At 40.7% G+C, this 24,423-nt stretch overlaps 1 protein-coding gene across 1 annotated transcript in view; it reads right to left on the reverse strand.

Moving 5' to 3' along the window:
- Window positions 1–631: 631 nt before the first annotated feature.
- The window catches only part of LOC141272089 (oocyte zinc finger protein XlCOF8.4-like), a 198,167-nt gene continuing 174,375 nt past the window's right edge, over window positions 632–24,423 (reverse strand). The window contains exons 3-7 of the mRNA XM_073682396.1: window positions 15,776–15,955; window positions 15,570–15,693; window positions 15,389–15,486; window positions 14,286–14,376; window positions 632–5,678 (exon numbers count right to left, since the gene is read on the reverse strand). Of these exons, the coding sequence (XP_073538497.1) occupies window positions 4,819–5,678; window positions 14,286–14,376; window positions 15,389–15,486; window positions 15,570–15,693; window positions 15,776–15,955 (1,353 nt within the window). The 3' untranslated portion in view covers window positions 632–4,818. The remainder of the gene's footprint in view (window positions 5,679–14,285; window positions 14,377–15,388; window positions 15,487–15,569; window positions 15,694–15,775; window positions 15,956–24,423) is intronic.

Genomic DNA, 24,423 nt, shown 5'->3' on the forward strand with positions numbered 1-24,423 from the left:
AGGACGTAGAGTAGCAAAGTCAGGTGTCGGGGGCCGTTACCCCTCTTGCAGCCGGAATCCCTCTGACTAGGCCAGAATAGCGAAGATAGGTGGCGCATACCGCTCCGTCTGCATCCCCCTGGCATCCTTTTGCGGCGGAGCTAGACTCCTAAGCTCCAGGCCTTCTTGGGTAGGGACTTTGACCGGGTTGAGACAGCCATTAACTCAGACCCGCTCCTCGACTCAAGGTCAGAGTACGAGGACCGTGTCCCCATCAACTGCAGGTTCACACAGAAAGCCACGTTCAGTGATGAAGATCACAATCAAAAGACCATAAGCCCAAGATGGCCGTTTATTAAATATGAATTATTAAGTGTAACCTATATGTGCGTCCTCCATCCTCACCCACTACATGGTTCCCCAATCTCCCATTATCCCGGCTGGTGCAGCACACTGGTGCCTATTGGCCCCCCCCTGGTGGGAGAAGTGTGGTGTTGGATGTAGAGGTGGGGTCCTGACTATTGCACCATCCTTACCTTGAAGGAGAGGTACCACACTCCATTAAAGAGGTGCAGCATCTCTGTGGCGGTCGAACCCCCAGGGGCGCCACAGAATAATCTGATGTCTTTTTTTAATCAGGTTCATTTTTATTAAGTATCTTCATTTTACATTAACAAAACACCATTAATAAATGTAACAATGTAGGTGAACACTGAATATAAAACTTACACAGTGTACATTTGCCTATTACAAACGCCAGCGTATCTTGATAATAAAAGGTTATACCTCAAGTTGTTCTCCATTTCGCTTTATAATTTAAATGACTATTCCTACCTATCATCATATCACATGAATTCTATCCAACACAGTGGGGGGATATGAAAAACAAAAGTGGGCAGTCATCCAGTTCCATGATATCAAGGGGCCAGATAACTATTGTTTAAACTAGACTATGAGAAGTAAGAGCTGATCCAACCCACTATCCTGCAACATACCTGGTGAGGGGAGACCCGTCACAGCCACTCCTTGCTTCCAAATCTTATAGAACTTGTGTAATACATTTCTTTTCAGATACACACCCCTCTCCAAGCGTAATATATTATTTATTCTATTCTTAAGTTCTGCAATAGTTGGGGAGGGGGGCAGCATACAACCAATGATAAGCCAATAATTTCCTAGCCTGATACATTATACGGGAGATACCCAGGTTCATTGGTAAATCCGGATCCATCCCCTCCTCTTGAAGGCCAAGACACATGGCATTGGGTTTGGCAGAATCTGAATGCCATAGACCTGTTTTTTCCAGATTCAGAGTATCTTTCCAATACTTCCCAATGCTCCGACATCATGTGCATAAGGTGTGCGTTATCCCGCCAGGGCACATCTCATCTTGTCTAACCTCAATTTTGTGCAAGAAAGTGCGCATTCTGTATACTCTATGCAAGAGAAAGAGCAGAGATAGCCTTTGTCCCTCCGAAACTGCCAGCCTAGGGGTCTGTTGCAAAATATCCATGCATTGTTCCTGTGATAGTGATCCCAAGTCTCTCTCCCATTTGGATCTAACCTGCAAGGGGAATTTATTAAGGTGTAAAGGCAAAAATTTCTTATATAGCATAGAAATAATACCTCTGGAGGATTCAGATTTGAGCAGATTATTAAGGCAACGATTATGTTCCAATTTGATACTGGTTAATTTTGCTTGTTTCGTATATGCATGTCTCAGCTGCAGATATTGATAAAAGGCTCTGTGTGGAATTCTAAATTCACTTTGGATTTGTTCAAAACTTTTAAATACATTATTTTGCAATATTTGAGACACCAGCATTATTCCTCTATCTTCCCATTCTTTAATGCCTATGAGCTTCTGTATCTCAACCAGTCCCGCATTATGCCATAGTGGATAATAGTTCGTATATCCTGCTATGCCCATTAATGCTTTACCTCTATGCCATACCTTAAAAATTATAGCAAGTGTTGTGTGTCTCACTTTTTTGATTTGGAGATTTCCCACCTCCAATGATCCCACAAAGTTCTTCCATCTTGTGCTCTCTTTTATCAACGACCCCCTGCCTCATGTGCCTCGTCTGTCCTGCAACCTCTAAAATGTTGCATTTGTGATGCAATATAGTATACCCGTGGATTCGGTATTGCCAAACCCCCACCATCTTTTTCCCTCTGAAGTATTTCTAACCTAATCCTCGCATTTTGTTTCTTCCAAACAATTGATTATTGACTTTATTGAAAAATTGCCTGTGTTTCCATACCGGAACATAATGTAAAATATATAGCAGTTGCAGCATTAACACCATTTTAATTAGATTAGCTCTGCCAATTACCGACAGTGGAAGGTGACACGAGGTGTAGCCCATAATTCTAAATTGTGTAAGGGGTCCAGATTAAGAGACTGGTATTCTAATGGCTTTACGCTAATAATTATTCCCAGATATTTGAACTTATCCACCACTGGAATCTGCACATTAGGGAACTCTGACGGTAAGGGATCCACAGGCATCAGGGCTGATTTTGACCAATTTATCTGAAGCCCAGACCACCTCCCAAATTCCCCAATTATGTTCATGGACGGCACTATCGAAGTCTGGACCTCTCCCAGATATAAGAGCAGATCATCCACATAAAGGGACACCTGTTAAATGTTCCCACATTTAAAACCACCAATTTTTTTGAGCAGTGAAGTAAAACCGCCAGAGTACCTCTTCCCAGGTTAAAGGGTAAAGGGTTCAGAAGTACATCCATTAACACGGATCCTTGTGAACCAAAACGCTCACTCCTCTAGAATGTGTCAAGTACACCAAGCGATATTCATGAGCAACCTCTCTTTTATGCATTAAGTGGACCCTATTTTTTACCATATGCGTTTCTGAAATACATAGTATAACTGGGTAGAACTGCTTTAAATACGTAAAAACTGCACATCTCTTAGTGGCCTTCCCCATCCCCCGACATTCCATACTACCACATCTAGTATTAATGTCATAGTAATATTCTTATGTATGTAATACGAGGTTGCACCTTAAGAACACACACGTCTATAAACACTTTTGACTCTGATGTAAGATTTAGGCAATAAAGTGGCAAATAAAGAGATAAGGAAAGGAAAAAAAGACAAGAAGAGGTAGGGAAGAAAGAAAAAAATGGAGGGAGAAGAAAAAAGCAACCATGAACAACCAACTTGACAACCTTGACATTTTTCTCAAATGGAGAGAAGTGGGGCTATCTTATTCCCTTAGTCCACATGAGGCAGAGACCAACATGTCTGGCATTTTGTATAACAGGAATGCTCTAAGATGCCCTCCGCTTCATGTCCATATTAGGATACGAAAAGAGTATATACTGGCACAAGCATTATGTTCCATATTTCAATATAAAAAGTATAAAGATCAGGTGTCTCCCCAGAGCACAATCTTCTCATTTGTATCCAACCAGGTCAGTGCTGCATCAGGAGAATCAAACAGGTGTATATTTCTGTTAGCAACCACACGTAATGCGGTGGGAAACATCATGGAGTATGGTATCTGCAGATTTTTCAGCCGGTTTTTGATGTCTTGATATTGTCCTCTCTATTTTTGCACCTCCATTGAGAAGTCAGGGAAAATAGACCATCTATGGTGATATCTTTAAGGGCCCTGGCCCTCCAAAGCACATAATCTCTGTCTTTAAAGTGCAGCAATCGGATGATCAACGGATGTGGGGGTGCTCAAGGTGAGGGGGATGGCGTTGGAATCCTATGCGCCCTATCTATTGTGAAGAATGGGGAGAGCACATTCCCCCCCAGGATTTTTGGCAGACATGTTTCAAAATATGCCAGAGGGTTTCTTCCTTCTGACTTTTCAGGAACTCCCACCAGGCACAGGTTATTCCTACGTGACCTGTTCTCCAAGTCATCCATCTTATTTATCAGCAATGAGATATTATGTACTGCTTTCCCCAGGTCACGAGTCAAGGGAGGAAGTTTATTATCTATGTAGCTCACTCTCCCCTCCAGCTATCCCACTTTTTTATTAATCCCACATAAATCTTGCTTAATACAGGATATGTCTGTTTTCATGATGCTCATCTGCGTGCTTAATGTAATCAAAATAGAATTGCCTGTTTTTTTACTGCAGACAGAACATCCCTAACTGTGGGTTCAGCTAGCAATGTCTCTGCATCCGCAGTACCCCCCTCCATTCTCCCTTCAGGAGTAGCCTGCATGCTGCCTCCCGGTTCTTGTGTGTGTGTCAAGCGGTGGTCATCTTACTTGTGAGGTGCTCACTTGTGGGCTCCAGCTCCACGTCCAGATCTGGGCCAAGGCACTCCTCATCTCTGCAATCCTGAGAAGACCTGCTCAGGTGGAATGCGAGCGAATTTTCCCAGCTTTACTGCCGCTTCAGATACTCTGCTGATGCAGCCGCCTAACGTTCTACTGACTCCTTCTCTCCTCTTTTGCCATGGGTCGTGGTGGAATTTATCTTCGTGCTAGGGGCCCCGATTCTTGGTAGGTATCTGAGTCACAGGGTCAGCAGTGAAGGCAAATTACAGCTAGTATTTCAGGATATAGCCGGATTAAGAGCGGGCACTCTCACACAGTGCGTCTGCCTAACATGCCGGTCAGGCCACGCCCCTAATAATCCAATGTCCAAAAAGATTTGATTCAGATGTAAGATATTTCCCACATTGGGAACATGAAATGGCTTCTCCCTTTGTGTGAACTCTCTGATGCATAACAGGATTTGATTTGTTTGGAAAATATTTCCCACATTCTGTACATGAAAATGCATTTTCTCCTCTGTGAAATCTCAGATGTGTAACAAGATTTCTTTTCTGTAAAAAACATTTCCCTCACACTGAACAACATAATAATTGCTTCTCTCTTCTGTGAGTTTTCTGATGTTTAGCAAGAACATTTTTCTGAGAACAACATTTCCCACATTCTGGACATGAAAATAATTTCTCCCCTGTGTGAATTCTTTGATGTCTAACAAGATTTGATTTCTCTGCAAAACATTTCCCACATTCTGAACATGAAAATGGCTTCTCCCCTGTGTGAATTCTCTGATGTGAAACAAGATGTGATTTCTTATTAAAACATTTCCCACATTCTAAACATAAAAATGGCTTTTCCCCTGTGTGAATTCTCTGATGTTCAAGAAGATGTAATTTCCGATTAAAACATTTCCCACATTCTAAACATGAAAATGGCTTCTCCCCTGTGTGACTTTTCTGATGTACAAGAAGATGTGATTTCTGATTAAAACATTTCCCACATTCTGAACATGAAAATGGCTTCTCCCCTGTGTGAATTCTCTGATGTTCAAGAAGATTTGATTTCTGATTAAAACATTTCCCACATTCTGAACATGAAAATGGCTTCTCCCCTGTGTGAATTCTCTGATGTTCAAGAAAATGTGATTTCTGATTAAAACATCTCCCACATTCTGAACATGAAAATGGCTTCTTTCTTGCGTGATCTCTTTGATGTTTACCATCCCTTAAGTTATTTTTATTTTCTTTAAAAGTCTGTGATGAATCAATACTAACAATCTGTTGAAAAGGATCAGATGATACATCTTTTCTGTGAAAGGCTGGAGGTATATCTTGGATAATGGCGTACTCTTCATATGTATGTGGTGTGATACTACGATCATCTGATTTAACATCTGAAAATATCACATGTTCCTTTAAACTCCTGGTACAGTCATCTGCCAAAAATGAAACCAGTGATATTATTCAATAACATTTTATAACATTTATTTATTGAAGTGTCTATACAATTTGTTGTAAAATTAGATTTTAAACTGAGGAAGACATTGGCGGCAACAAAAGACCTTGAACAACCCCAAGTTCCAATAAAGTTGGGACGCTGTATACAATGTAAAGAAAACAAGAATGCAATGATTTGTAAATCTCTTCAGGACAAATGACGTATATTTACGGCATATGTCTTGTCCCTGACTTTGATACGGGCTCTGGCGCTGAGCTCACATCTTTCTTCACACATGAAAGCTGATTTAATCAGCTTTCATGTACATTTAACAGCGGCAGGTGAAGTGTGCTCCGCCTGCGGCTATTAATGTGTTCAATCCCGCTGTTAATCTCTGACAGCCGAATTTAACATGGATTGGCGGGTCACACATTATTCCACGCTTCCATTGGCACGCCCGTGACTTGATCTCGGGTTGCCAGCCAAGGGTCTGCAGAAGACCCCCAAAGCTGTCATTACGGTACTCCTCGGAACGCTGGCTTGAGGCCGGCATTTATACATCATGATTTCTGCTATACATAGCAATGCTGGAGCGCCACTATGTATAGCACAGCCGACCAGACGATCGCAGTTTCAAGTCTTTTAAGGGGACTATTAAATAAAGTAAAAAGTGAGAAAAAAAAAGTTTAAAAAAATATGAAAATAATTAAAAAAAATCCACAAAAGTTTAAATCACCCCCTTTTTCCCCATTGAAAGTAAAACATTTAAAATAAATGCACTTATTTGGTATTGCTGCATTCAGAAATGTCCGATCTAGCAAGATATAAAGAAAATTATTGTGATCGGTAAACAGCGTAACGAGAAAAAAAATCAAAATGCCAGAAATATGTTTTTAGCTGCCGCAAAACTGCAATACAATTCAATAAGGGGAAATCAAAACATCGTATCTACCCTAAAATGGTAACAATAAAAACATCAACTCAAAAATATAAGCCATCACTCAGCCCCAGATCCTGAAAAACGAAAATGCTACGGGTCTCGGAAAATGGCGACAAAAGCAAAACCTTTTATTTATACTAATTTCTGATTCTTTTTCAACAACTGACCTGGGGAATCATATTGCCAGATCAGTTTTACCATATAGTGAATTTGATAAACAAAAAGCCCAAAAAAGAATTGTTGAATTGCACTTTTTTGCAATTTCACCGCAATTGGAATTTTTTTCCCCATTTCCCAGTACACTATGTGGCAAAATCAATACAGCCATTCAAAAGTACAACTAATCCTACAAAAAAACAAGCCCTCATACGGCTGTATTGATGGAACTATAAAAACAGTTAGAACTCTTGGAAGAAGGGGAGAAAAAAACAAAATCGAGAAAACAGGGAAAATGGCCTGGGAGTGCCATTTTCTTCATAACAGAATATAAAACACATATCAAAAAGTTGATAGGCAGATATTTCTCCATTTGATTGAAAAAGTTAACTCCTTTAGAAATTGATGGCAGCAATATATCAAAAAAAGTTGTGACAGGGTTAACAAAAGGCAGGTAAAGTAAGTGCCACTAATGAAAGACAGCTTGAGGGTCAATATTCAATTCACATGATTGTATATAAAAAGATCATAATAGAGGGGCAGAGTCTCTCAGAAGCAAAGATGGTCAGAGGTTCAACAATCTGTGATTAACTGCATCTACAAATTAGGGAACAATTTCAGAAAAATGTTCATCAATGTAGAATTGCAAATATTTTGAATATTCCACCATCTACAGCATATAACATTATCAAAAAATTCAGCAATTCTGGACAAATCCATATACACAAAATGAGATGCTAGTAATCTAATGGCCCTCAGGTGGCACTCTGTTAAAAGCTGTCAGGACTTGGTTGTGCGAATCACTGTGTGGGCTCAGGAATACTTCAGAAATAACTGAAAGAACTGTGAACACAGTTCACCATGCAATTCGCAAATAAAAGTTACAGCTCTGTCATTCGAAGAAGAAGCCCTATAGCAAAACAATCCAGAAATACTACTGTCTTCTCTAGGCCAAAGCTCATTTAACATGGATTGAGGAAAAATGTAAAACTGTTCCATGATCAGATTAAAATTCTTTATGGAAACCATGGACGCTGTTTTCTGCGGACTCAAAGGAAAGGGACCACTCAACTTGTTATCAGCACACAGTTCCTGCATCTCTGGTGGTACTGGATTGCATTAGTGCCTGTGGCATAGGTAGATTACACATTTTGGAATGCCCTCTAAATGCTGAGCATTAGTGTACTCTCACAATTGTGTATAAATCAGACTAGTACAATCCGATAAAAAAAATCGGTTTGCTCTTGGTCCAATGTTATTCAATGACGCAGTGCAGATCTGCGTATTTTTTCTCAGCTGTATTCGGCATAAGAAAAAATTCCTACCATGCTGCAATTTCCCCCCCGAAATCAGAAAGTATAAGAAAGAAAAACTGCATGCCGTTCGGACCATCAGTATGGCATCCCATTTTTACCGATACATTACAATTCTGTAGCATAGGAAACTGTAGATGATCAAAAGCTACTGAGTAAAAAAACGGATTGCATACAGACAGCACACAGATGACAAGTGAGAAAAAAATCATCCCACTCTCCTGGATGATAATGGGACCAATACGTAAGCGTGAGCGAGCCTTCATATAGGGGTTTTAGTAAGACATCATTTATTTCAGGGATGGCCTTGCATATTTCAGCAAGACAATGCTAAACCACATACTACATCCATTACAGCAACATGGACTCACAGAAGAAGAGTTCGGGTGATGAACTGGCCATGTGCAGACTAGACCTTTCACCAGTAGAAAATATTTGATGTATTATAAAATTAAATATCGGGGAAGGAAGACTACAGAGAATCATAAATCAGCCAAGATTGGGATAAAATTACTCTCTCCCAAAACTCCAGCAAAACTCCTTCACTTGCTAGACATTTACAGACTGTTGTAAAAAGAAGATAGGAAGCTACACAATGGTAGGCACGACCCTGGCCCAACTTTTTGAGCTGTGTTCCTGCCATCAATTTCTAAATGAGTTAATTTTTTACAAATGAAATGGAAAAATGACTGACTTTCAGTTTTTTATCTGTTTTCTATGTTTCGTTATGAAGAATATATGCCTATAAGAGATTTCCCTATTATTGCATTCTTATTTTCTTTACATTTTGAACAGTGTCCCAACTTATTTGGAATTGGGGTTGTCCTATTGCTTAAATTGACCTTAGTTTGCTTCCAACTTGCTTCATGGTTTATTCCATGCTTAGATGTCCATCTGCCTGACTATTGGCTATGACACAACTCAATCTTTTGACCTAGTTATTGTCATAAGCTGAAACCTGCCAGTCAAAGACTAATTCCTGGGATGACCTGGAGACTCCCTGCAATGAAGTCTAAATCATTGTTAAATGGTGAATATTAGAAGTCCATTTGACCAATTGTCTGCTTTGGCCTGCACCAAGTTCCATGTGCTTTTTCACACTTGTATGCAATGTATCTTGGATCAAGTTCATGGATTCTTTCAGCTTTGAATATACGACCATCTACACTACATAATATCATCAGAAGATCCTGGAGAAATCCATTCACACTGGGAACAAAGCCAACAGTCAATATTGGGATTCTCATGATCTACGGGTCCTATGACAGCACTGCATTAAAAATAGACATGATTCAGTTGAGCAAATCACTGTTTGGGATCAGGGATACTTCCAGAAATCACTGTCTGTGAACACAGTTGGCCATGCAATTCACAAATGCAAATAGCATTTGTAACATGAATTGGCCAAACAAATTGAAACTTTGGTAATTTCCCTTTAATACTGAAACTTTAGCTCCTGTATCTAAAGCAGAGGATAAATATATCTAATTGATTTTTTGGGAGATTACCAATACATTTGTGCTATGGCTATTTTAATTATCGTCTTCTGCCTTTGCACAACAACCCTTAGTATTTCTTTGTTGCAGGAGGATCCTCAGATGTGGGCATTCACTCTCCCTCATAAGTCTGCAGAGATGGTATCTCTGGAGTTGATTAACATCTTCAAGACAAGGCCAATTTTCATTTTTCCATATCATGTTTTATGGTAAAAAGACAAAAAAAACTTTTGTTTTTTGTCATGGTATTCAATGAGTGGTAAAAATGGATTTCACATGGTTTTTAAGAGCAATACAATTATGACTAAACCAAACTTATATTTTAGTGGTTTAAAAAAATTATCAATGTTGAAGAAATCAGTTAACTTTTTATGAAATGCATAACTTTTTTATTTTTACGTTGATAGAGCTGTATGAGAGTCAGCATCCATTGTGTATGGCGTGGGCTATTCACAATAAAACCCATGATTCTCTGTAGACTGTCATGAATTTGCTTTCAGACTTTATAGGATATTGTATGGATGGGTGAAATACCTTTACCACCATCAGATTAAACTGGAATTATTCACTCCATCCTACAGAATATATCACGGCACATATCAGACTGCATCATAAGATATCAGTCAAATCAATAAGTGGTCATTTCTGGAGGCTCAGGTCTATAGACTTGATCTTTCTTCACTTGAACAATCTTCTAAGCCGATTCATGACAAAATCATGGTTGAACCTCTTATCTGTAAAGGTTGATATTCCTAGGGTTATTTCTGATCATTTCAATAATATCTGGCAAGAGTATAGTAATATAAAAAAGAAATCAGCTGATAGGAGCAAGTCCAAGAGTTTCTCCTTTAACGTTAACCTAAAAGTGTGGTCATTATTAAGTTGCAGGTTGCAGCTAAAATGTGTTTTAGAAGGGGTTGTTCGGTCACAAGATATTGATGAATGGTCCTTTAACCCCTTTACCCCCCAGGGTGGTTTGCACGTTAATGACCAGGCCAATTTTTACAATTCTGACCACTGTCACTTTATGAGGTAATTACTCTGGAACGCTTCAATGGATCCCCCTGATTTTGAGATTGTTTTTTCGTGACATATTGTACTTCATGATTGTGGTAAAATTTCTTCGATATCACTTGTGTTTATTTGTGAAAAAAACGGAAATTTGGCAAAAATTTTGAAAATTTAGCAATTTTCAAAATTTGAATTTTTATGCCCTTAAATCAGAGAGATATGTCACACAAAGGAGTTAATAAATAACATTTCCCACATGTTTACTTTACATCAGCACAATTTTGGAACCAAATTTTTTTTTTGTTAGGGAGCTATAAGGGTTAAAAGTTGACCAGCGATTTCTCATTTTTCCAACAAAATTTACAAAACCATTTTTTTAGGGACTACATCACATTTGAAGTCACTTTGAGAGGTCTTTATGACAGAAAATACCCAAAAGTGACACCATTCTAAAAACTGCACCGCTCAAGGTGCTCAAAACCACATTCAATAGCTTTATTAACTCTTCAGGTGCTTCACAGGAATTTTTGGAATGTGGAAGAAAAAAAATGAATATTTAACTTTTTTCACAAAAATGTTACTTTAGACCCAATTTTTTTTATTTTCGCAGGGGTAACAAGAAAAAATGGACCGCAAAATTTGTTGTGCAATTTCCCTTGGGCACGCAGATACCCCATATGTGGGGAAAAACCACTGTTTGGGCGCACGGCAGGGCTCGGAAGGGAAGGAGCGCCATTTGACTTTTTGATTGTAAAATTTGCTTGAATAATTAGCGGACACCATGTTGCGTTTGGAGAGCCCCTGATGTGCCTAAACAGTGGAAACCCCCCACAAGTGACCCCATTTTGGAAACTAGACCCCCAAAGGCACCTATCTAGATGCATAGTGAGAACTTGGAACCCCTAGGTGCTTCACAAATTGATTCGTAAAAATGAAAAAGTATTTTTTCTCCACTTTTTCATTTTTACTAATCAATTTGTGAAGCACCTGAGGGTTCCAAGTGCTCACTATGCATCTAGATAGGTGCCTTGGGGGGTCTAGTTTCCAAAATGGGGTCACTTGTGGGGGAGCTCCAATGTTTAGGCACACAGGGGCTCTCCAAATGCAACATGGTGTCCGCTAACAAATTGAATGGAAAATCGGCTCAAATTGTTAGCGGACACCATGTTGCATTTGGAGAGACCCTGTGTGCCTAAACATTGGAGCTCCCCCACAAGTGACCCCATTTTGGAAACTAGACCCCCCAAGGCACCTATCGAGATGCATAGTGAGCACTTGGAACCCCCAAGTGCTTCACAAATTGATTCGTAAAAATGAAAAAGTGGGAAAAAAAAACATGCGGGGATTGCTCGTGCATGGCAGGCAATCCCCGCGAGTTTTTTTTGGCCGCGAAGCATATGGGGCAGAGACTCGAGCACCCGCGATACTCAGTGCATACCCGAGCACCCGATGCAACTCAAGTAGCCAGCACTTGCGTTCAACACTAGTTGCCATATCGTCATCTTTTTTTTTTTACTTTTGAAAAAAAAAACAACCCCAACCCTAACATTAGCACAACCCCAACCCCAGCCCTAGCGTTTATTTTTTACGCCGTTCCTCGTGCGGTATAAGTGATGAGATTACTTTATTCTTCGGGCCGGTGCGATTACAGCGATACCAGAATCATATCGCGTTTTTATGATTGACAGCTGTCACACACTAAAAGACACATATTTTGTAAAACCTAGTTTTTGCATCGCCATATTTTGGCCGACAGAGTCATGTGACGGCTTGTTTTTTGCGGGATGAGTTGACGTTTTTATTGGTGCTATTTTCAGGCATGTGACATTTTTTGATCGCTTTCTATTCCAGCTTTTGGGAGGCAGAATAAACAAAAACCAACAATTCAGGAATTGTGTTTTTTTATATTTTTTTATTCTACTCCGCGTGTGGTAAAATTGATAAGGTAGCTTTATTCTTCGGGTCAGTACGTTTACAGCGGTACCACATTTATATCGTTTTTTATGTTTTGGCGCTTTTACACAATAAAAGCTATTTTATAGAAAAAAATATTTTTTTGCATCGCTTTATTCTGAGAGCTGTAACTTTTTGATTTTTCGGATGATGGAGCTGTATGGTGGCTTGTTTTCTGCGGGACGAGATGACGTTTTCAGCTATACAATTTTTATTTATATTCGTCTTTTTGATCGTGTGTTATTCCATTTTTTGTTTGGCGGTATGATTATAAAACATTGTTTTTTGCTTTGTTTTTTATTTTATTTTTTTACCGTGTTTACTGAAGGGGCTAACTAGTGGGACAGTTTTATAGGTCAGGTCGTTACGGACGCGGCGATACCAAATATGTGTACTTTTTTTTTTTTTTTTTTCATAATAATATTTATTGATGGGTACATTATATTTTTATTTTTAGTGGATTATTTTTTTATTTTTTTTTATATTTTTACAATTTTTTTTTTCTTTTTTTTTTCACTTTCTGGGAGTTTTTTTACTTTTTTACTTTGTCCCACTATGGGACTTTCACTTTTTTTATTCTGATCGCCTGCATGGCACAGGAATGCAGCACCATCCCTGTGGCATGCAGGCAGTCAGCGCTGGACAGGGAGAAGATAGTTTGGAGATGCACTGCGCATGTCCAAACAATCTTACTGATGTCTGGTGACCCGGATGTTGTCATGACGACATCGGGTCATCATGGCAACACCCGGGAAGCCGCGGCATACAGCGCTGGAGGCCGGAAGAGGAGGTGAGTATACCGATCACCTCCCCTTGCCACCGCAATGCTGTGATCGACTTCGATCGCAGCATTGCGGGGGTTAATGTGCTGGGAGAGGTGCGGGACCGCTCCCTGCACATAGTACCGGGTGTCAGCTGTGACAATCAGCTGACACCCGGCGGCGATTGCGCCCGCACAGCCTGTGTGCGCGCGCGATCGCGATGACGTACTAATACGGGTCAGGCTTTTAAAGCCCAGGGCACAGACGCGTATTAGTACGTCATGGGCTTTAAAGGGGTTAAAAAGGCCATCAGTATCAATTGGTGGAGGCCCGACTGCTGGGCATTACAGAACAGCTCCAAAGAGACAAGGGCTGAATCTACTCAAAATATTAATCAGAACAATCGCATGGGCTACAAACTGCACATTCCAGCATCTTTGCAGATTCTCTATTATTTCATGTGTCTCATCTTAAGTCAATAGACTTAAATCATTTTCCTGGGAATCTCGCTGTTATCTCAGAGTCTTCTAATCCTTATCCTGAATTCAGGTTCAAGTAAAATAAATGTAAAGAGATCCGGAGTAAAATTATTATATCTCATGGATTGGAAAAACTATGGTCGGGCGTACAATAAAATAATAAGGCATACTCACCTTATAATTTGGACCACTTCAGCCTCTCACTGACCTTAGCGGTGACCAATGCATCGCTGCTGTGACCAGTGATTGGACGAAGCAATCATATTTCTGTACATCCGGAGCACAATGTAAGGAGATTATCTCTCTCTTTTTATTCTAAAAAGCATCATTTCAATTTTGCCCAATGAAATTTTGCAAAAACAATGCAGTAAAAATAAAAAAATATAACAAGTATAAAAATGCTGAGTAATAAACACTAAAAATTCATCATATAATTGTATCAGCATCTGGATGAATAAAATCTGTGACTCCTCTGCATTTAGTGGTCTCTACTCACCTGTGCAGTTATCTGTAGGAATCTCCTCTTTACACCGCTCATCACCCCTCACATATGTCTCTGTAGTATTAATATGGGGCAGATCTTTACCCTGAAACAAAGATTGTAAAAGTCACAGACAGATGGAAAAGTTGTGTGAAAGAATAGAAAATATTATAAATTAACAAAACGACCACAAATGACATGACAGCAATAGTTATCACATAGCTGCTGGTCTCCTTGAAAAAATTCAATCTGTCGGCTTCTAATTCTAACCCTACAATCTCCACAACCAGAAAATTGTGAGAAGATCCAGACAACATCTAATGTCTATGATCAGCTTTATCCTGTCATCTACACCAAGTATAAAACATACACTGAATGGCCTCTTTATTAAAGACACCCATCTAGTAGAGCATTAAACCTCTGTGGCCATCAGAATCTCAGAAATTTGTTGTTGGATACTTTTTTACAAAACCTTGTGGCATGGGGCATTGTCCTTCTACCACAGGGTAAAACACCTGTCATGAAGTGATGAACTTGGTCGTCCACAATGCTTAGGTAAGCTCTAGTTTCCAAACACCCATACACGAGTATCAGAGGACACTGGATGTGCACAGAAAACAATCCTTGCGCTATTAATCCATTATTACCAGAATTAAATGATCAGTTCACTCATATTCTATTCCTGGTTCCGTGCAATTTGCAAGAAATGTGCACCACGTGTCCCTAAGAACGGTTCTTGATACGTTGTTTACATTGTCATGATCCCCTTTAAATGGAAGTTTTTCTTCTGTATGCTCCTGTCACAACAGCTTGTATAAATCCCACAAAGTTGGCAGTTTCTGAAATGCTGGTGCTGACCCTAGGAACAATGACTGTGCCTCATTCAAAGCTGCTCAGATTACGGTACTCTTGTTTTTCATTACTTAATTTTCTGCTTCACTCAGGGGTCATTGGTCTAATTTCCATCTGCGGAAACTAAAATTATGAAAGAACCAGTGTCTTTAATTAACTGGTCATTCAGAGTACAATACTGGTGGATAAAACAAGACTGAACGCAAAACCTTCAAAGCCTTCTACACATCATAGGGGAGATTTCATGACACCTTCTCTCCATCTACCTGATGATCCTGAGGAACATTGAGATCTTCTTGTTTACAGTTCTGTGGAAGAAGAGGACGGGGACATCTCTCTGGGGTTGTAATCGGACTGGATAGAACTGGAGGAAACACATACAGGGACTGAATTCATTCTTTACATACAGATAATTATAGGCTGTGTGTATTTAGTCCTGTCTATTACCTGGTGATGTGAGGGTCTGGGGAACCTCCATCATGATATCCTTGTACAGATCTTTGTGTCCTTCTAAATACTCCCACTCCTCCATGGAGAAATAGATGGTGAAATCCTGACACCTTATAGGAACCTGACACATATAATGATACCATCATCCCCCGATCCCTTACTAGCATTACTGTATAATGTCCCAGCATTCCCAGCACTGTCACCTCTTTAGTTAGCAGCTCAATCATCTTGTAGGCGAGGTCTAGGATCTTCTGGTCTTTGATGTCTTCATGTATCACGGAGAGAGGTGGAGGATCCGTGATTGGGCTCAGGGGTCTTTCCCGTACCGCAGACACAGGGGCCTGACAGCACTCACTAGAAGTCTTCTTCACTACTGTGTAATCCTGGTTATGGAGAGACACATTAATAAATCTCACTACAGACATTTCCAGAGTCCTCACCTCTCCAGGTCTGTCCATATGTTATTCCCCATAGATAAGACTGATGTAATGTGACATCATCAGAATCTCTCACCTCTCCAGTAAGTAGGAGGAGAATCTCTAGGGTGAGGTGTAATATCCTCTCCGCCATCTTGTCCCTGTCCCTATCCATCTTTGACAGGTCAATCAGGAAAATTCTCTTATATAGAAGATCTCCGCTGAGAGGATCCAATATTGTAGGGACCTGAATGGGGAGAAGATGACGATGTAACACCATAAAAATCCCATGCAAGAATACAATTACTTGACAAAATAGGTGTCACAGCACAGTAGGAAGATATCCCAGGGCTAGGGGCTCGCTCACTCTCCCTAAAGCTAAGGACTCCCTAGATATTCCTGCTTCCTAGATTACTTGGATTATGGTGAAGAAGCTGGGCCCCGTGCCTAAAGGCCCCGTCACACTAAGCGATGCAGCAGCGATCCCGACAACGATACGACCTGTCAGGGATCGTTGCTGCATCGCTAATACATCGCTGGTGAGCTGTCAAACAGGCAGGCTCACCAGCGATCAGGGGAGCAGCGACATCGTGGAAAGAATCGTTCCACGATGTCCTGCTCCCGTTCCCAGCCTGCTGCTTAAGCAGGAGCAGGCTGGTAACTATGGTAAATATCAGGTTACTAAGTGCGCGTGTGCCCCTAGTAACCCGCTGTTTACCATGGATACCACTCTGCTACCGTGCGCTGGAGCCTCCGCTCACAGTAGCAGAGTGGTATCTATGATAAACAGCGGGTTACTAAGTGCGCGCGTGCCCCTAGTAACCCGATGTTTACCATAGTTACCAGCCAGATCATTGGTCCCGCTGGTCACACACAGCGATGTGTGCTGGCCAGCGGGAGGCCAACGACCAAAAAATGGTCCAGGACACTTTGCAACGATCAGCGACCTCACAGCAGGGGCCTGATCGTTGCAAAGTGTCACACATAGCGACATCGCTGGTGAGGTCGCTGGTGAGTCACCAAAACCGTGACACAGCAGCGATCTCGCTAGCGATATCGCTTAGTGTGACGGGGCCTTTACTGATCTCCTGAATCAGCCCTTATTTTTTTCCCCTCCCCCACCCAGGGAAGTGGGGAGTTGTAGTGTATAGGATTACACAAACCAGACTAACAAGGGAAGATGTACAGGGATAAATGAAAATACCAAACATACAAATATGCACTCACAAAAAAAAGTGGAACACCGGGAAGAAAAGCAAAATAGGAGAGGATGATGCACACAGAAGAATCACCAAGCAAAAGTCTATAGAAAAACACCTCTGCAAAACAACCAAAAATCCAGCTCCAGAATCAGGTAGACTGAACAAACTGGCAATATCTGCATGCCAGAGGCAGTATATATAGCAGAGGAGAGTGGCTAACCCTGAACAGCTGGGAGCATCACTGCAGAAAAGCTTCCAGGAGCTCAAAACAGAACAGATTAACCCCTGCACTGCTAGCAGAAACCTGCACCGTGTAATATGAAGGTGAAGTGCTTCTAATCAGTGCAGGAGTACAAGAAATCAGACAGCGTGGTCTTCTGAACCCTCTCTGATGCGGTAAACCCATCACAATAGGGGTAAACATATGAGGAAATATAAAGTGTAGTTTTCGTATTCTTTCTTTGTATGTGTAAGGCTGTATGCCCAATATCCATTTTTTAAGCTTTCCTCAGCGGCAATTCCGCTGCACAAACGCTTAAAAAACTCTTGGTAGAAGATCTACCATGTTCCCCAATGATAATCCGCATGTACTGTGCACATGCTGCGGAAATTTCCACTGCGGATTATCATTGCGGAAAAATCCGCAGCACTACCAATTATTTTACGGAAGCGCAGCGTTTTCGCCGCCATTTACTTGCATTGGAACGCATGGAATCCGCATCACTGGATCTGTACATGTGGATTCCATGCGTTTCAATGTGCGGATGGTACCTGGGTTTGGAGAAGAGGAGACTCTCCTCAAGACCCGGGTACCATAGAACCTGTGAAAAAAATAATAAAATAAAAAATAAATATTATACTTACCTTCTGATGGCCCCCGGTGTCCTTGTCTCGGCTTGCCGGCAGCTCACTGTAGACTAAAGGACCTGCTGTGACGTCATTTAGTCATGTGACAGGTCACGCAACCGTTGACGTCGGCAGGTCCTTTAAGTTACCGCAAGCTGCCGGCAAGCCAGGACAAAGACACCGGGGGCCATCAGAAGGTAAGTATAATATTTATTTTTACCATTCTTTCGGTCACACTATATAAATGCAGTTTATATGGATTTATATAGTGTGACCAAGTTGACAAGCACTTTCCAAGTGATGCTAAAATCGCTTGGAAAGCGCTTGAAAACATGCATGCGGAAATGCAAGTGAAGACCGCTTCACTTCCTCATGTCCCTGGCAGGAAAACGCATGTACAATCCGCATGTACAATCCGCATGCGTTTTTTCTGCCAGGGAGATGCAGAAATGCTCAGGAAAGATTCGGAGCATTTCTGCATCGTGATCGTGGGAACATAGCCTTAAACTGGTGGGTGTGGACTCATGGGCCGGGCTTACCCTGGAAGGGCGTAACTAAGTGACTACTGGGTATTTACTAGATGGTGAGGATAGGCTTGGCCGCCTGTAGTCACCAGGTATCACTACAGAGCAGTCTCCAAGTCTGGGGGGAGCAGAGCGGTGAAGAAAGAAAAAAAGAGCCAGCTCACCCACACTCCTTGGCGTCCTGGAGCATGGAACCTCAAGAGATCACTTGCAAAACGGAGAAGATTGAATATAAGTTCCAGCTTCCAATGTGGATAAAAAAGTTTTTATTGTTAAAATGACAATTCCATATGAAAAGATGCGACCATAGCAACGCGTTTCAAACGCTCAATGCGTTCCTTGTCAAAGCTATATGATCACTGAACAAGCATGATTAAATACAAAAAACACACCAATACAAATAGAGATAAGAATCACGTGATTCTGGCACCAATAGAAGATGAGAAAAATGACATCATACATTTGCCGGTGAATAGAAAAAATCCATATATAAAACCATATGCAATATACATAAAATACATATTACATGCAAAGGAGGCTGGACAATCTCCTTTAACCTCTAGTACAAAGAATAACTGGAATCTTAAAAGACTCTAGGGATGCTTTGAGCCAATTATCCACTATTACATGGGACTGTACACTATCGTTCAAAAGTTTGGGGTCACCCAGACAATTTTGTGTTTTCCATGAAAACTCATACTTTTATTTATCAAATGAGTTGCAAAATGATTAGAAAATATAGTCCAGACATTGACTAGGTTAAAAATAATGATTTTTATTAGAAAGAAAAATTTTCTTCTTCAAACTTTGCTTTCGTCACAGAATGCTCCCTTTGCAGCAATTCCAGCATTGCAGACCTTTGACATTCTTGCTGTTAATTTGCTGAGGTAATCTTGAGACATTTCCCCCCCATGCTTCTTGAAGCCCCTCCCACAAGTTGGATTGGCTTGATGGGCACTTTTTGCGGACCATACGGTCAAGCTGCTCCCACAACAGCTCAATGGAGTTGAGATCTGGTGACTGCGCTGGCCACTCCATTACAGATAGAATACCAGCTGCCTGCTTCTTCCCTAAATAGTTCATGCATAATTTGGAGGTGTGCTTTGGATCATTGTCCTGTTGTAGGATTTAATTGGCTCCAATCAAGCGCTGTCCACAGGGTATGGCATGGCGTTGCAAAATGGAGTGATAGCCTTCCTTATTCAAAATACCATTTACCTTGTACAAATCTCTCACTTTACCAGCACCCAAGCAACCCCAGACCATCACATTACCTCCACCATGCTTGACAGATGGCGACAGGCATTCTTCCAGCATCTTTTCAGTTGTTCTGCGTCTCACAAATGTTCTTCTGTGTGATCCAAACACCTCAAACTTTGATTCGTCTATCCATAAAACTTTTTTCCAATCTTCCTCTGTCCAATGTCTGTGTTCTTTTGCCCATATTAATCTTTTCTTTTTATTAGCCAGTCTCAGATATGGCTTTTTCTTTCCACTTTGCCCTGATGGCTATCATCCCGGAGTCACCTCTTCACTGTAGACGTTGACACTGGCATTTTGCGTGTACTATTTAATGAAGCTGCCAGTTGAGGAGCTGTGAGGCGTCGATTTCTCAAACTAGAGACTCTAATGTACTTGTCTTGTTGCTCAGTTGTGCAGCGGGGCCTCCCACTTCTCTTTCTACTCTGGTTAGAGCCTATTTGTGCTCTTCTCTGAAGGGAGTAGTACACACCCTACTCCTTTAGTTTCTTGGAAATTTCTCACATGGAATAGCCTTCATTTCTAAGAACAAGAATAGACCATCGAGTTTCACATGAAAGTTCTCTTTTTTTCTGGCCATTTTGAGAGTTTCATAGAACAAACAAATGTAACGTTCCAGATTCTCAACTAGCTCAAAGGAAGGTCAATTTTATAGCTTCTCAAATCACTCAAACCGTTTTCAGCTGGGCTAACATACTTGTGCAAGGGTTTTCTAGGGTTTTCTAAACATCCATTAGCCTTCTTACACAGTTAGCAAACACAATGTACCATTAAAACACTGGAGTGGTGGTTGCTGGAAAAGGGCCTCTATACACCTATGTAGATATTGCAATAAAAACAAGACGTTTGCAGCTAGAATAGTCATTTACCACATTTAATTTGATTAATTTAATGTTAGCTTCATTGAAAAAAAATGTGCTTTTCTTTCAAAAATAATGAAATTTCTAAATGACCCCAAATTTTTGAACGGTAGTGTACATTTACCTGGCTGAGTTGCGATGTTTTCTCGATATATACAAGTATATCAGAAGAAGTTGTTTTGTTGGCAATTGAATACCATCTTACCAGCTTCAGCAACTATACTACAGATTTATGTAATTACATCAAACAAGTTATTGTATTTCTTATGTCAAAAAATGTTTTTTGTATATTCAAGGGAATATTATCTGCAATGTAAGGGTGTGTCTATGGGGGCGAAATACTCCCCCTCATTGGCTAACTTAGTCATTTCTTACTGGGAGTACAAATTTCTTTATTCCTCTGACAACCCTTCTTTGGGATACATTCATTGGTATGGTAGATTTATAGATGACCAGCTTATTATTTGGAAAGGGGATAGCTCTGTTATAGCATTATTCATAGAATATTTGAACAATAATACACATATAATTTTCATTCAATGCATATTTCCTTCCTGGATTTACAGTTAGAAGGAACCGAATGGGGGATATCGACATGCACGTTCTCCAAACCAGTGTCAGATAACACGATTCTCCACGCCAGGAGGGGACATCCAGCTCATACAATCAAATCCATCCCAATAGGAGAAATGACTAGAATAAAACGTAACTGTAGTGAACCCAAGAATTTAAATAAGGAAATAACTCACTGTAAAAATAAATTGATAAATAGAGGCTATCCACAGTGGACGGGCAACTAATAATACCAGTAGCACTAAAAAATGTCATAATCATAAACAGGTCACACTATCTCTCCAATACAGTCCACAGTTTTATATAATCAAAAATACTGTCTTAAAATTCTTACCCATATTACATGATGATTTACAACTAGCCAAAATTTTGTCACCAGGCATTAAAGTGGTAGCAAAGAGAGCACAAACGTTAGGAAACATTTTGTCTCCCTCAATGATTAATCCTCTGCACAAACGCCATACTTGGCTAGATTGCCAGGGATTTTACAAATGTGGGCAAAACAGATTTAATCTTTGCCAGTATGTTAAGGTAACAAAAAACTTTTGCAACACAGATAAATCCCAATCATTTCACATACACCAATTTATTAATTGTAATAGTGATCATGTAATCTATAAAATTAATTGTAACGTTTGCGACAAAATGTATGTGGGTTGTATGATTAGAAAGCTAAATAAAAAAGGATTTCTGAGCACATTTCTGATATAATGAATGTTTCTGAAAAATATCGCAATATTTCTTACTCTTCTTGGCATTTAATACAGTTCCATAATAGGAGTGTGTCCTCACTCCAGGTCATGGGTGTTGAGAGAATTTTTCACAGCCACAGAGGAGGAAATCTGGGAAAACGCTTGCAAAGCCACGAAGCATATTGGATGATGAACCTTGACACATGCCATCCTAACGGCCTGAATATGCAGAGTGAATTAATGTATTACTATTAGTATAAAATGTGTTCTTCATCTGTTTGCATGTAATATGTATTTTATGTATATTGCATATGGTTTTATATATGGATTTATTCTATTCACCGGCAAATGTATGATGTCATTTTTCTCATCTTCTATTGGCATCTCTATTTGTATTGGTGTGTTTTTTGTATTTCATCATGCTTGTTCAGTGATCATGTAGCTTTGACAAGGAACGCATTGAGCGTTGGAAACGCGTTGCTTTGGTCGCATCTTTTCATATGGAATTGTCATTTTAACAATAAAAACTTTTTTTATCAATGTTGGAAGCTGGAACTTATATTCAATCTTCTCCGGGAGCAGAGCGGTGACCACAGTGAGCAGGGAGGCGCTTACCTCTTCTGCGAGTCACCGGTGTGACAGTATGGACTGGAACATGTAATATTGTATGAAGGCAGCTCTGTCACTGATACCAGAAGTCGAGGATGATGAAGACACTGAGAGCGGGATATGTGTCATAAAGATGGAGCGCGGCCTGAACGCCATGTGCTTTATGTCCGTCCCCCAGAATCTGCCGTCTACATTAAAATATCCAGTCCTCTTTTTAGGTATATTTTTATTTATTTTTCTTTAAGGGAATGTGTCACATACATTTTTTTAAATGACCAATAATATCACATACAAGAGACAAATACCGTCACGCCATGGCTGGACCATATATTACCACACATAGTGACTGAATAATAACACATACAAGGAACAAATACCAACATACCATGACCAGATCACATATTACTATCACAAAGTGACTGAATAATACCACATACAAGGGACAAATACTGCCACACCATGACGAAACCACATATTGACATCACATAGTGACCGAATACTACAATACTGATCATTAATAAAAAAAACACAATACTAATATTACCATAAGTACCATTGTTTACAGTAACTCTGTACATATTATACAGTGTATAATGTCAGTGTACAGGTAACACACTGACTCACCAGTGACATCTCTAGCTGAAGTCCTTCATCTTCTCTTTTCTCCTTCATCCTGCACAGACCGCCATCACTTCTTCCAGCCAGGACTCGTCTCTGCATAAAATAGCACAGTTATCTAGAGCACATTCCCCAACTTCTACGCTACTCAGCTGAATACATATATGCGCCCACCATTATTATATAATTAGCTATTATGCAACCTACCATTCCAAATCTAAATTGTAATCCACCACTGTGCCCCCACTAACTGCAAATAGCCACTTTCCCCACCTAATAAATAAATGAATTAGAACCTGTACTTTTTCTCCCAATTCATTACCAGTCACACTCAGTCATCCTCTTCCAACTCATTATATTTACATGCCCTCCTCTGCCCAAATTCATTTTTGTCATGTCCTCTCTCTCTCCCATCCCCAATTCATCCTCATTTGTAGTCCCCCACCCTCAATTCATTATCATTTGCTCTCCCCATCCGCATGCTCAACTCATCATTATTTGCACTATCCCACCCTCAATTAATTATTTGCTCTCCCCATACCCACTCCCAATTCATTTGCTCTCCCCACCCCACTCCCATTTCATCATCTGCTCTCCCCACCCCCATTCTTCATTTGCTCCCCCTCTCTACTCCTATTTCATTATCTCCCACCACCCCCCACTCCAAGGTCATTATTTGCTCTCCCCACCCCCATTCCCAGTTCATCATGTGCTCTCCCCACCCCCACTTCCAGTTTATCATGTGCTCTCTCCAGACCCAGTCCCAGATCATCATATGCTCCCCCCACCCCCCAGTCCATCATGTGCTCTCCTCACCCCCACTCCCAGTTCATCATATGCTCTCCCACCCCCCAGTTCATCATGTGTTCACCCCACCCCTACTTCATCATATGCTCTCCCCATCCCCAACTCACAGTTCATCATGTGCTCTCCCCATCCCCAACTCACAGTTCATCATGTCCTCTCCCCACCCTCCACTCCCAGTTCATCATGTGCTCTCGCCACCCCCCAGTCACAGTTCATCATGTGCTCTCCTCACCCCCCACTCAATCATTATACTCTGCCCAGTCCCCATTCATCATATGCTCTGCCCACTCCCCAGTCCCAGTTCATCATATGCTCTGCTCACTCCCCAGCCCCAGTTCATCATGTGCTCTCGCCACTCCCCACTCACAGTTCATCATGTGCTCTCCTCACCCCCCACTCACAGTTCATCATGTGCTCTCCTCACCCCCCACTCACAGTTCATCA

The sequence above is a fragment of the Phyllobates terribilis genome, unplaced genomic scaffold (assembly GCF_046119375.1).
Source record: "Phyllobates terribilis strain yellow unplaced genomic scaffold, ASM4611937v1 Scaffold_5__5_contigs__length_657084704, whole genome shotgun sequence".
Lineage (NCBI taxonomy): Eukaryota > Metazoa > Chordata > Amphibia > Anura > Dendrobatidae > Phyllobates > Phyllobates terribilis.